The sequence below is a fragment of the Scardinius erythrophthalmus genome, assembly GCF_964197995.2.
Source record: "Scardinius erythrophthalmus genome assembly, chromosome: 12".
In the NCBI taxonomy this organism is placed as follows: domain Eukaryota; kingdom Metazoa; phylum Chordata; class Actinopteri; order Cypriniformes; family Leuciscidae; genus Scardinius; species Scardinius erythrophthalmus.
Genome location: NC_138232.1, coordinates 16,837,836 through 16,852,270, shown reverse-complemented (window position 1 = coordinate 16,852,270; position 14,435 = coordinate 16,837,836). Strand labels below are relative to the sequence as shown.

General features: G+C 37.8%; 1 protein-coding gene across 1 annotated transcript in view; it reads right to left on the bottom strand.

Moving 5' to 3' along the window:
* LOC308699148 (ribonucleoprotein PTB-binding 2-like) overlaps positions 1–13,163 on the bottom strand; it is a gene marked incomplete at its 3' end in the record, with an annotated part of 75,426 nt that extends 62,263 nt beyond the window's left edge. The window contains exons 1-2 of the mRNA XM_081379739.1: positions 12,850–13,163; positions 618–684 (exon numbers count right to left, since the gene is read on the bottom strand). Coding sequence (XP_081235865.1) covers positions 618–684; positions 12,850–13,101 — 319 coding nt within the window. The 5' untranslated portion in view covers positions 13,102–13,163. The remainder of the gene's footprint in view (positions 1–617; positions 685–12,849) is intronic.
* Positions 13,164–14,435: the final 1,272 nt, after the last annotated feature.

The window sequence follows — 14,435 nt, the reverse complement described above, 5'->3', positions numbered from 1 at the left end:
TGACTTCAAAACATTTTTATCAATCATCCTTTATCTTTTTACCATATGTTAGACTTAAAATGATTTTTCTGCATGGATGAAAATTACAAGCTTGGTTTGTTTTGGAAGTAACCCTGAGCTTTCCAATTGTCTGAAATGCAGTTGAAATAGCAGCTCTTTGTGATCTATTAGATCATCATTGTAAGTGATGGACTGAAGTTAAAATATTACATCTTATTCATTTATATTATTATGAAGTTAAAATTATATGTGAAATCTAAAATGCACCTGCTCAGTTGATTCAATATTTAAAATGGAATAGAAATAGAAATGGACAAATAAGCACTGTGACAGAATGTACAAACTCAAATAACCTCAAAGCTTCACTTTACTTCAAAGGAACAGGCAACATTTTTGCAGTTAGAGAGCTGAGACTCTCCATCAAGACAATTCTCTGTAAGTGCTCATTCACCACCACAGGAAATTAACATCTCAGGTGTGCTAAGTAGGCAAATGTGTGGTGGTTTTTTTGGGGGTTTTTTTTGAGAGAGAGAGAGAGGTCTGGATTCTGATGGCTGAGATGGAAAAGAACCATTAGAAACATGAGAGCAGAAGGATGACTGAAGGAGGCCAATTACCTGTTCCTTTGTTCCGGTCCACAAAACAGTATTTGAGTTCGTACTCTCTCAGAATTTCATGGACCTCCTGGGGGGAATGAAAAAGAGACAAAAAGTGAGAAAATTCATTCCACACTGTATGTAGATTATGTATAAATAAAGAGTGAGAGAATAAAACTGTGTTTGTTTTTTATTATATAAAAGAAATTATATTATAAAGCAGTTAGATCCTCAAATTTAAATTGGCTGAGCGTTGCTCCTCTTTCATTTACTGGAGAGTAAATGGAAAACCCTGAGTGGAGCAAGAGCTAAAGTTGTGAATAAGCTAATACTAAACTAATAGCGTAAAATAAAATAAATTGTGGCAGGGATAGACCGTTATTACACTCTGTATTTATACACTATACAATGCACATTTTAAAAAACACTATTATTACGTCACCAAAATACATTGATCCACTACAATAATCTGTCTGTAGCAAGAAATCATTCTGAAAAGTAAAAAGTTGGAACACTATTGCAGTCGAAATTTAAACAAAATATGCCTAATAATATATAGCCTCATATAGGGATTTGAAAAGATCCATAACTGGTTTAACAAGGTGTTAACTTTATAGGGCAATAATTTCTCTTGCATGCATATACATATCGTATTGGGCTGATGATTTCATTTGTGTGAGGATTCAAGAGGAAAGAATGTTGGCACATTGTGTGAGTAATGTCGCATTTGGCCTCCAGCCATCATTTTAAAGAGAATCGGAGACATAAAATATCTCTTTCAGAAGGGTTTCTTCATTTTCTTAAATCAAATAAAGGTCATAAACGTTTTTTTTTTTCCTGGTGAAACGCATAAGAAAAAATATCATCAGAGAAATATCATTAAAAACTCAGAGATTCAGTAATAATAAATCCAGTGAGTGATCATCCGGAAATATAGGGCACCATTCAAACAAATGTTCTTTCTATCATTATGAAAATCGATACAATTAAGGTGTGGCCATGAAAATAGGGTTCCTATCTGCAGCCACACAAAGAAACAGTGTCCGTTGTTATCCATCAGATAAACACACACAAACGCTGTCTCATAAATCTCTTCCTCTTCCCTTTTATGCACACAGCAGGCCCTGCTGTCACATCTCGAATGTGTAAAGAGAGATAAACCAGAGGTGCCCACCCTGGCTTTGTGTGTTTCTTTAGCAGGTCATAAGGAGCATCCAGAAGGACACACTTGAATTATGACAAAGGGACTTCTGGATTCGACAGGGGACACGGCATACAGGAACAGTGTGGGGTTGTGTGCTACGCTGAGTTACTGTTCACTGCGACGTGTAATTTCATGTAAAGCTGCCGGTCTATCGAACTTTCACAATGATTTTACTGAGGAGCTAAAATTGTGAATTTCATGTTGATCTTAAGTTAAGTGATCTTAGCCCTTAAGATTCCTAAAAAGTGTGTCATTAGACCAGTTTCATGATTCTGTCTAGCAACTTGTGAATATAATAGTTAAAGTGTTGTTAGTTCAGCCAAAAAATTAAATTCTGTCATTGATTACACACCCTCATGTCATTCCAAACCCATAAGACCTTCGTTCATCTTTGGAACACAAATAAATGAAACGATATCTTTACTACCTTTCTGAGCCTTGAGAGTGGTAATAACGTTGCAGTCTATGGGGGGGTCAGAAAGCCCAAAAATATCTCCATTTGTGTTCCGAAGATGAACGAAGGTCTAACGGGTTTTGAACGACATGAGAGTAAGAAATTAATGACAGAAATTTCATTTTTGGATGAACTATCCCTTTAAGAAAGAACTGTCCATCTCCATGATGCATTAATTCAAAACTCTGATCAGTGATTGATAATCTCCTTTTAAACTATTCCAGAGCAAATACAAAAATATTGCAAACTGTTATAATTTAATAAACATAAACAATAATAAAATAATAATAATAGTTTCTGCTAGCCCTACTTTGATAACATTTATCAAAATAAAAATAAAACACTTTAAAACACTTTAAAATAATATTAATTTTTCGATTTTAATCAGTAATTATGTGGTTTCCTCAAACTAAAATCTTTTAGTCTGTGCAGTTTAGTGATGCATGAACAAAACTTCTCTAAACATATGTAGTGCGCCTGCCATCCAATAATCGTAAAAAGCTTTGTTACTTTTAATATGAAGCAAAGTCTTTAAAATTCTGTCGATTTTATTATGAAATTTAAACAATAAAACGTTGTTTTAATAGGGAGTGACAGATCACTGTAGCTGCCTCAAGTCAAGCGGCAGCACGGATCAAGCGCAAATGAACCAATCATATCAGCTCCTCTTTACTACTAGCTATAGCACAAAATAAACATGGCTGAACACCAGAAGGTGTGTTGAAAAATACATTATAACTTACTAAAATTAATCTTGTCTCATGTATTCACTAAATGAATGTTTCAACTGGGGAAAGATGTCAATAAAACAGCTTAGGCTATACAATGTCACTTAGTGTTACATTTCCCTCAGGAAAGCTGATGTCCATAAACTCATTAGTTAGCTAGACAAACAAATAACTCTAGATAAGAGCATTTTGCTATATATATGCAGTGTATCACATAACCTGATAATGATGTCTTCCTTATTTAAAGCATGTTTGAATAAATCTGTCATGAAAACAAGTTATTACAGTTTATTTTCACTTAAATGTTTATATTTCGCAAACAAACTGGAATAGAAACCATTCTGTTAAAAAGTTGATATACAAACGGTCTTATGTGCAAGTTAAACTCCGTTTTAGCTATTTGAGTGTTGATTATTAAATACATTTAATTAATTAATTAATTAATACTTTATTACTTATTTTCAGTTTCGGTTTTCAGCCAAGTGCATCCTGAATTTTCATTTCGGTGCATCCCTACTTTTTATGACGTTAAAGACTAATGATTTTTAGAAGGAAGCTGTCTGATTCTAAAATGGTGAACGGGAACTTGGTTTGTGTAACACATTACTAGCTGTTTGATCATGTAGTTAGACCAAAGGCTAATCATATCAATTACCATTGAGTGTCCGATGTTGTAAAGAGTGATACATTAAATGCATTACCATTCTGATAAATCGCCTTGCAGAGATGACTCATGTATAATTCTCTCTTCCTCTTCTTCTTCTAAATCAGTTTCTGGTTCAGACATATATGGCTGAATTAAACCGATATTTCCACTTGCCACTGTGTAGCGTTTACTACAGTTGAGTGGATCAGGTAGTCCGAGCTGGTGTGGGACTAATTTGCATATTCATGGTTCTGCGTATACTAAAGTTTAACTAAAGGAAGCAAGGGTGTAGTTACATTCAGGCTGTTTTAAGGTATGAAGAAGTTATTTTCACAGGAATATTTTTTTAAATATGTCCTTTTGATTATCAAAGATGAGTATTTAGAGATAAAATTATTGCCAGCAGGCAACTTCAAGAGACAAACACAACTCTAGTTTAAAAAAAGTACAAAGACATTTTTATCTGTCATCACTTCTGAAGAGTAATAGCACAGAGTCAGACACTGGACAAGGATGACATTTTTTCAGTGTTCTTGTGTCAACCGCATGGTATCAAAAGGAGTATGCTTTCAAAAGCTAGGCCTATGCATTTGGATGTCCACATACACTATATATGTCTCAGAACTGAAGTATACTTTGGATTTAAGAGGTTTTGCGTGAACTATGACTATTTTAAAATGTTTTTTTTTTTTTTATAGTAAACGGACACTCAACCACTCAAGTAAGCACTCTGAGCTTCCATTTAACATATTTCATGTGCTCTATGTATATTCGAGTACTCAATTTCAATTTAGCCATGTCGAGTAACCCGCAAAATACCGGAAGTGGTGCATCCCATGGACTAGAATCCTGCACGAAGTAGAAGGCTGCACGTTGTATTAAAACCATTTAAAAAACATACTACAGCATAATGATATTGAGAATTCACAAAGACTATGATTCAATTAAATGAATACTGGTTTAATATATATGCACTTTAATTATTTACATGTGCCTCAGAGCAGCTCCGTTCACAGTAAATGCTGCTCCACATGAACTGTTATCATTTACATGCGTGGAGCTCGTCTCAAACTTCATCTCTGCATATGCTGTGCGCTTGGGTTGCTTATAACGTTAATCTGGGAACATCAATGTCTGCCATTTCATTAGATTTGTAATGTAAATCATTTATAAACTTACGCCAACACAAGAGAATACATCAATATGTTACTAAAAATATACAAACAGATAAAGGAGAACTCCGGTCAATTTTAACATTGAGCTCATTTTTTTGTACATTTGGATCTACTGCAGTCAGATTCACTCGTGTTCACTCAAAAGGAATCACTCACATTTTCTGTGCACTTGTAATGACACATCAAGGATGTTAAGAGGCTAAAAGCAGGTTTAGTACTTGCCCCATGAAGTCAACAGGGTGCAAATTTTAAAAATAGAATAACTCGGTGTAGGCAACACTGATTTTTGCCGTTGTTCTCTGTATTGACAGCACTCCAAATGTACAAAAAAATGAGCTCAATGTTAAAATTGATCGGAGTTCTCCTTTAATCATAATTTCAATTGTGGAATACACCTGTTGGGTGCTTTCATCGATTACCCTTAAGGTAATAGTAGCTTTCAGCCCTAAGCAAATACCATCAGGTGGTACCCAACCTTCCTTGAGTGTTTCGAACCTTAACCACAACACTCTCCAGTTGGTGGGTTGGCAGTGGTGGCCAAATTACTGCCCATCTGCTCCTGGCTTCCAGCTGTCTTCCTCTCTCTTACTCCATATGCATCATGAAACTTGTTCAGCCTCCTCTCCCATCCTACGAGTAGCGTTCTTTTTGCTCTTCTCGTCCATGCCTAAAGCTGACAACAGCCGCCATGCTGATTTGGCAGGAAAGCCTCTGCACCCTACTTCCACAGGGAACAGCCATGCCTGCCATCCTTTGTCTTTGCACTCCTGGATTAAAGGCTGATATTTCAAGGCCTTCCTCTCATGAGCCTCCTCACAGCCCTCATCCCATGGCATGGTCAGCTCGATTACAATGATTTTACGATGTTTGGCTGACCACAGGACGATGTCTGGGCAAAGAGCTGTGTTGACAACTTCCGGAAACTGCAGCCTCCTTCTGACGTCGACTGTCATTTCCGAAGAGCTTGTGGTTTGCAGCAGATTGGATTTTGCTGATGACCTGGCTGCGAAGGGTCTGGCTCCCTCCTTGATGAAGGTGATATTTTTTCTCTCATCTGTGCGACCTAGCCTGTTCTTGCACCTCTCTCGCTCAAGTGTGTCGGCCAGGGACAGGAGCACCTTGTCGCGGAGCCACCTATATCGACCTTAGGTTAAAGATGTGTGTGTCAGTGTCCCCTTTTGACCACAGAGCTTGCAGTACAGGTCGTCCCCGGGGCTCAGCAGGAAAGAGATGTGGTAGGGCTCCAGTCTCCACAACTCTGCCCATGTGATCTTACGCTTGGGCAGATTCCATTTTGTCTACGCTCCCTGGGATGCTTGTTTCACTGCTCTGGACAAACGCCTCTGTTCCTCTTGAGCTCGGATTTATGACTGGACCATGCCTCGCTTAATCTTTGTGCTTGCATTCCCGAACTGTTGGAAGTGTGTCGACCCCAGGCCTTGGCGGCCTATGCAGGGATTGCCAATAATGGCATGCCACTTCAGTGAGCTTTCTGCCTGTTCACTGGCTGAGCTAACTGCCCATTTACGGCCTGGTCTTGCAATGATGCCTGCTTGCTTTACCCGGACGTCTTTGGAATCTCTCAGACTTAGCACAACTCTGCATTTTGCCACCTTGAACTCCTCCACGACAGATGACAGAGGGAGCTGCAGCTGTCCTGAACGGATGTAGAGGCCCACCAAAGACCATCTCCGCAGGTGCTTGTTGGTTTTCCTCTCGATGCCTTCTACAACTGTTATGGGGAACTCATAGACTGTGAGGAGCCAAATAAGCCTGGGCAGAAGACTGTGCTGGTACAGCCAGGTTTTAAATTTTCCTGTCAATCTTCTTCAACTATTCTTCAGTTTGCTTTACAGCGTCTGCAACATTGCCACCATTTTTCAGTGATGCACTGAACCACTTTCCCAAGCACTTTATGGGGCTGCTCTCAATGGATTGAATTACCTCGCCTTGAACTTGGAGTCCAAACGTACTCGTGACTCTGCTGCCCTTCCTGATCACCAGCCTTCTGGACTTCCTGGCCTTGAATGACAACCTTGCCCAAGTTGCTACGTTATCCAGGGTTTCCAGTACCCATCTTACTTGGACATGCATCACAGTTGTTATTGTTAACTCGTCCATGAAACCCTGCAGAACCGGCTGAATGATGCCTGATTCCAGGACGGGGCCACAGGTTACATGCCTTCCACTGCTGTTATTAGAAGGTTCATGCCCATGACAAAGAGGATTGGGGAGATGGTGCATCCCGTTGGGGTCAAAATAAGATATTAAACCCTCGATCTAAGTTTACAATGTTTTGATGTCTATGTTCTTGTTCAAGAAATTACAGTGGCTGTAGCATTTCTATCATAAAGAAGTTGCCAAATATTAAAGATTAAGTAAACATTTGAATTGAAAATGTTGTTTGGACTATATTAAACAAGGATTTAATCTGCAGTAAAGTGTAACAACAACAGGCTGCCCTCTGCAGGCATTTGCTATAATACATAATGTACATAAGATGACTTTTTATATATTGTATTTTAACAGCTTTGTTCTATAAAACCATATGTTTAGGCCTACTTGTTTTTGATACTTCATTTGAACCAAATATTATTGCCTCATTGTTATATATGTTTTTTAAGTCATTTTAAAGGCTTGGGTCTATTTTTACTACCACAAAAAATATCAGATTACTCGATTAATCGTCAAAATAATCAATTATTGATAATAATCAATTATCTAAATAATCGTTAGTGACAGCTCTACAATCGTGTCTCTTCAGAAGACTGGGTTAAACCACTTGATTCCTATATTACATTTAAAATTTTTGACTTTTTTGAATCCTCAGAGTGTTGTTTACATGACAGAACTCTCAGGTTTCATTAAAAAATATTGTCATTTGAAGATTAATGAATGTTCTAAGGGTTTGGAAAGACATGAGGGTGAGTAAATGATGACAGAATGTTCTTTTTGGGGTGAACTAACCCTTTAATTATACTTTTATGGTTTTGTTTATTTTTTATCTTTCAGGAGGTTGACAGACCCAGCCCCAGATCACTACATTTTACTGTACGACAATAACAGCTTGGATATTCTTCAAAACTTCTCTTTTTGTGTTCCACAGAAGAAAGAAAGTAACATGACTGAGTAAATGAGAAGAGAACTAGACTAATATGAGTGGTAATATGAGTATTTGAATTTACTTTAATACTACTCATATCTGTTAATATATTCATCGCCTTCGATATGTCTGAAAACCAATTGAAATTGAGTAGACAGCACAGACATAAATCTAATCTAATCTACAGTATAAACTACTTTTTTTTCAGCTTCAAATTCTGTAAAGTACTACTTTGGTAAATGGAAGAACATTTAGTCTAATTCACTTTCTTTGCCATTTCAAAGAGCAATGCATTCCCTTCCTCTCCCTCTAGACAGAGTCAACAAGACACTTTCCACACAATGAAGTCTGCCTCAGTTATGGCTTTCTCTTAACACATGCATTGTAATGGCCCATAAATGGCCAGAAAGCCTGAGTAAGCATCCGGATACCATTAGAAATGGATCACAATGTCAGGACCAGCATCGGCCCGCTATGATTCAACTAAACATCTGGGACGGTTGAAAGCTAACAGAACGAATGGAGGTTACTGCCCTTGATTAATGTCCCTGCGCATGTTCACCAATGAAGCACAGTTCATGCTGAAAGACGGTCTGCATTAACAAGAGGATTTAAAACTAAAAGAGGGAAGTTAAAACTAAAAGAGAGAGGAATTTATCAGTGAGAGTTTAAATATGCTCACTTCTGTATAATTTTTGTACTGAGCGAGAAGACATGGCCACGATGAGATGGGTATTTTTTTTTTCTGAATGTGTTGTAGGTCTGTGACATTGATGAAAGCTGCTAACTACTATTTCACAACACACACTTTTAAATATGGTAGTTTTTCATTTTCCATTTGCAATGTGAAGAACAAATTTGTTATTGTCACTCAATGAGATAATCTTTCACTAAACTTCACCCCCTTGGTTACTGTTGCTAGGTAGGACAAGCTTTTATACTAGCCCGGCTCCAGGCAATGTCAAACATGGATGGAAAACTAACAGAATTGTGTGCAATACATCAGGAATTAATTATGAAAAACATCTAGTTTCCATGTACAGTACATTTAGTCTGACTCCTAGTAATTATATTTAGTCATAAATGTCATGCAGTATTTAACATTTCCACAACATACTCATTCTTAGTTGTTTTATCGTCTATGACCTTAATTAATATGTAAAATAATTTAATTTATTCTATTTAATTTAATGTTTTTCAATAAACTGTTCATAATGGACAGCAGAACAACTGTCAAACTGGATTTAATTGTCTGAGATTTTAATTGTTTCACTTTCATAGCATTTTAGATGAGTTTAACAACTTTCACTGTATTTTAGTCTGAGTTTGGTCAGGCTGCGGTCTCCTACTAAACAGAGTACGCATGATGAAATTTAAAGGTTTTTGCACACAGGAAAGCTAGATAGTGGGGTCAGACATGAAAACTCTTATCAGATGCAGAGCTTGCTTTGTCTTATGGTGACCCGATTCAACAGCCAAGGTGATGAGAGGTCAGGACAGAACAGAGAGAAATTTAAACCAGTCAAAAACTAATCTTCAGAAGGAAGGGGAAAGGAAACAATTTATTCTAGCGAGCAACACTAGGTAAACAGTAGGAATGCTTCGATCAGGATTTTTTGCAGCCGATTCCAAATATTGATTTTTGTCATCACATTCACAATCGGCCGATACTGATCCCTATCATTCAAGATTTAAATAAGTGATATGTAAGCTCTCTGTTGACTGTCACTGTTAAAGGAGAACTCGGCAACTCTAGCGAACTCTAGTCACTTCTTCGCTGATTTTCCCTTTTGTTGTCGCATGTTTTCCCCACGAGCTCCCCCTACAGCTGTGGGGGGGCGTATATTTCACAACACAGTCGTAAAAAACTCACTTGCGGCGGCCTCCTCCCCCTCTCTACCGCTGCTCATGTGCGTTTGTTTTGATCGGAGCAAGCCAACTGTATCGCGTGGAGCTATGTCTATCGAGGTGGGTAATCTGGTAATACATCATACATGCGTGTGTGTTTATGTCGAATTGCCGTAAAGCGATTTGTGTTTCGCGCTCGTTCTCGTTCTCGCTTTCGCTTCTCACGAGACTTCCAATTTCTATCTTGCCGGGACGGTAGTGAACAAGTTGCAAGGTTGGTTTTCCGCCTGGGAACGCTGGGGGGAGCGGGGAAAGTCACCAATATCACCAGAACAGGTTGTTTAACCATCCAAATGATTTCTAGACAGTTTTATTAAGTTAAAAAAGCTACCAAGTTCTCCTTTAACTGCCTACACACTGAAGGCATTTTTAATGATTTCATGTGATTTCAAGTGGCATACTTGGCTTATAACTCTACAAAAAACAAGGTATAATCAAGTACATGTCTGTTCCATGTTTGGAGGTTCTTATGTTACAACACTGCTGAATCTGATCCCTTAGCAATTCTAAACATATAAGACTACATATTTCCTAAATTTTTGGCAGATTTGAAATCTATTTTTATTTAGGGGTAGGTGATAAAGACCTACTGGTTTCAAGGATTACATTCAAAAACTGACAGAAGACAGCTTGGGGACAGTAAATTATTATTTAAATTATTATTCATTTTTTTCACATATAACTCAGGGTTATAGTTAACTAAAACATAAAAAAATTATATCTGAATTAAAATAAATGTTAACTGAAAAAAGGCAATATTTCTAATTTTCATTTAGTTTAACTTGATGCACTAAATTAATTAAAACTGAAAAAATGATTAAAATTATAGAACTATTTTTTAAAAGTAAAAAAAGACAAAAAAACTAAAAATGACTAAACCTTTTATTATTAATAAATAGTCTCTTGATATAAAATACCACTGTAATAAATGAATAAATAAATAAATAAATAATGTAATAGTTTGTCAAAAAACATATTCAAAAGGTGACTCAAAAACTTTTACATATACTGTATATGCATATATAGCCTATATATAATTTCAATGTTTTCATTTTAATTTTATTTGTTTGTTTTTTTGTTAACTGTTGTGTGAACATGCACGTTAATTGTTGTCAGAACATGCACCTCCATCCTCCAGTGCTTAACATCTGCTACTGACAAACCAACAACAAACCTGTGGAAGAGTGGACAGAGCTCAACCGTGGGGAGGGGGTGAGATCACCCAAAATATGAAGCACATCAGATGTCACCTGACAAAGAGCCAATCAACATGATTTCTGACATTTATACTGCCCCAACCTGTGACCGACCAGCTCCTAAATTATTCAGTATAAGGAGCGGAGTGATTGTGTATGTATGAATGAGGGACACAGACAGAAAGAGAGAGAGCTGCTTTGCCTGACATGTGTTCTTAGTGATAAGCCGCTACTCGGTGACCCGATCACAGCGGTGGTGTGCACCTGACACTTTTCTCCAAACTGTTACTCACTGTCGTGCTGTCTAAGGTTATAGGTGCTTGTAATACACAATGCAGTATGTGCTATGTGAAATAATATACAATAGTATATCAAAACAATTAATCATAGGGTGAATTCAGGATGATTGGGACACTTTTTGCCATTGAGATGACTTGGAAAAAGTGTCCCAATCAACCTCAATTCACCTATTAAAAAAACCCCAGCGTTTTGCATGAGATATTCATCATGACGACCTAATATGAAACTGCATGTGTTGAGCACTGTTGAAGAGCAGACGTACAGTGCGGCGGCATCTTTTCAGGAGATACTAACAATTGGATATTAACTGCATTCATCTCCTCCTGAAGCTGGGGAAATATTACACCTCCCTCAAGGAGCCAGGTATCCGACATGTTTACTGACATTAATAATGTGGGGGAAAACTCTGTAGGAAAAAATGCCATCGGCAGCAGCTACCTCAGCTCCTTGAATATGAAAATCTCCCACTCAGAGTTCAGCTCACCGCTGTGCTGTTCTCCCTGCCTGAACGCCCTCAGCCGGATCTCAGTCTGTCTGTCTGTCTCCATGAGCAAACATGCCTCAAGACAACGTCTAACCACAACCAGGCAAATTAATAAAAGCTGCTGCATGCTTCCTTCATTAAGTAAACAAGTCATATGTAAATATCATAACCGTTTTAAAAGGAACGACATCAGCATATCAGCAAATCATTAGGAATAATTTGACAAAACGTAAAAGAAAAACCATTATGGCTCATTCAAATGAAATTCGTTACTGTAGTGAGTGTTAACATGTATTAACATGAATGTATTTCGAAATAAGTCCAGTAGGCTATATTAACAGTTACACGGAATTAGTTAAATGTAAATGTTAATGAGTGTTTTAGTCGTATTTGTTATGTTGTAGGGGTAGGCTACATAAGACAAAAAGACTGATTTAAAACTGAAGCTGATAGAACGGTGTGAGCAGCTCGTCTTCAGCGGAACTCGGCGGCTATACAGACGGAGCGCGCGGCGCGTTCATCAAAAGGTGCCGTCGGGCTGTTATTTTACTGCATATTTTACGCTTTTGTGTTTTCGTTTCACTTCAGTGGTGATTCACAATATACATTTTGTTATTTTAAGGCAAATAACGTTTTGGGTTGCGCGCAAACAGTTACACTACAGCTCTTCCGATGATAAACGTAAAAGTTTCAGCACTTTTCTATTCATTCATCTTTCAAGGTCACTTAAACGGAACTCTTTGCGTTTACTCAGCCGTTAATTTAAAGCCAAATATCCGTATTTCAAACTAACATTTGTTTAATTTAACTTTCTAGGAACTTATTTTATTTATTTTGGCTGAAAAATATACATCATACGTGCTGTGCTAAACTGTCTGTTTATACGTTAGATGTAAGTTAACGTAACCACGTGAAATAATAAAAGCTGTTACATGTATCTTAACAAACATACTTAATACTAAGAGCCCTTGGAAATGTGTTTCTATTTCTCATGAACTAGTGAGCAGTGGAACTTTCACTTGTCAGGCTGATGTAGCCTATGTAAATCTCTTTACCTGGTTAGTTGTATCCTGTGGCAGGTTCTTAATAAGGATCTTCCTCCTGTTGCTCAGCTCTCTGCGAGTTTTCTCCAGCCGTTTCTCGATCTCCTCGGGATCAAGTTCCGGTAGATCTCTAAGGATGGTGATCCCCTCGGATGCTGCGTCCTCATCCTGTCGGCTCGCGGGGCTGTCGGACTCCGGGTGAGGTGAGTTTTCCCGCTGTATCCCGTGCACGCTCGGCGGCTGGATGGATGAAGCTGCCGCCATTTTGAAGCGCTCGGTGGAAAGTGAGTCGGAGAGAGCGGATAGGTGGGCGTCTGTGCTTTGAGTCAAACCACTCTAGATAGAAAGTAAGTGAGGATGAGCCTCGACACAGTACAGCTGGCGACCTCCACCGATGGAAAACTAAACACATTCTGACTGTCAGTTTCTTTTTTCCCTTATAACCAGGACAGTATTTTAAACAAATAAATAAATAAATAAACGATTATTCTGAAAAGAACAATGTCATATACGATAGCAAGTAAAAAAATAAAAATAAAACAGTAACACATAACGGTCTATGATAATGATGTAATAAAAATATAGTTCTAGTGTTCAGATATACCTTGTGTTATTAACAAATATTAAAAACATTATCAACATTTAAATAAACCTAGTATTTATTTATTTATGCGAATCATTTTTAAAGCACATGCAGTTAAAGTCACTATGAAATCAAAATTGACAATTCTTTTTTATGGAATGCAATATTTATTATAAATTATTTATCCGTGTAAATCATTATTTTAAAAGATTATGTGCCCCCTTCCCCTCCTACTTGCAAGGACATCCCTTCTCTTCTCTGATGAGTTCTTTTTCGTCATGAGGGCGGGACAACCTGTCAATCATATGAGATCACATTAGAAAATGACAATGATTTAAGGATCCAATCAGTTCCCCATGGACAAAATCATTTTTTTTCTCGTTAGAGAAGCTGCTTCATTTGGATAGTCTATACATCACAATACGAAAAGCCTATCGCAACTTCTGTTTCATGCCAACTTTAAAGGTAGGAGGATTTTTTTTTTTACTGGTTGAAACTCTCTTCACATCCTGATAGCATCAATAGTAGAAGTGGTCTAAATATTAAAAAATATATATATATATTTCTGTCTCAAGGAAGCCTCAGGAACCAAAAATGTTCGTCCAATCATTGCATTCTGTCCGAACGCAATGATACGATGTCCTACCTGCCTTTCAACATACAGTAGCCTGTGTATTTCCATACCTTGCGCACCCTGCTTGTGCAGACATTACACATCATTAGCGCGTTCCGTAAGGCCATGAGGTCGACCAATTGATTGGTTTTGCCGATTAATCTGCACCGATAACCGATTGCTGGACTAATCGTTCTAGGCAAAAATTCATACCGATAGTTTTTCCAGGTTCCGTCAGTTGGTGGAGCGGCTGAGAAGGGTCTGCTGTCATTATACAGTACGAGAGCAGCCTCTAGAGGCGAAATAAAAACTAGCACTGACGCCTTGTGGAGTTTGTTTTGACAGGCGAGGCTGCGCGAACACTTCAGAAACGGATTTAAAACATAGACAACAAAATGGTAT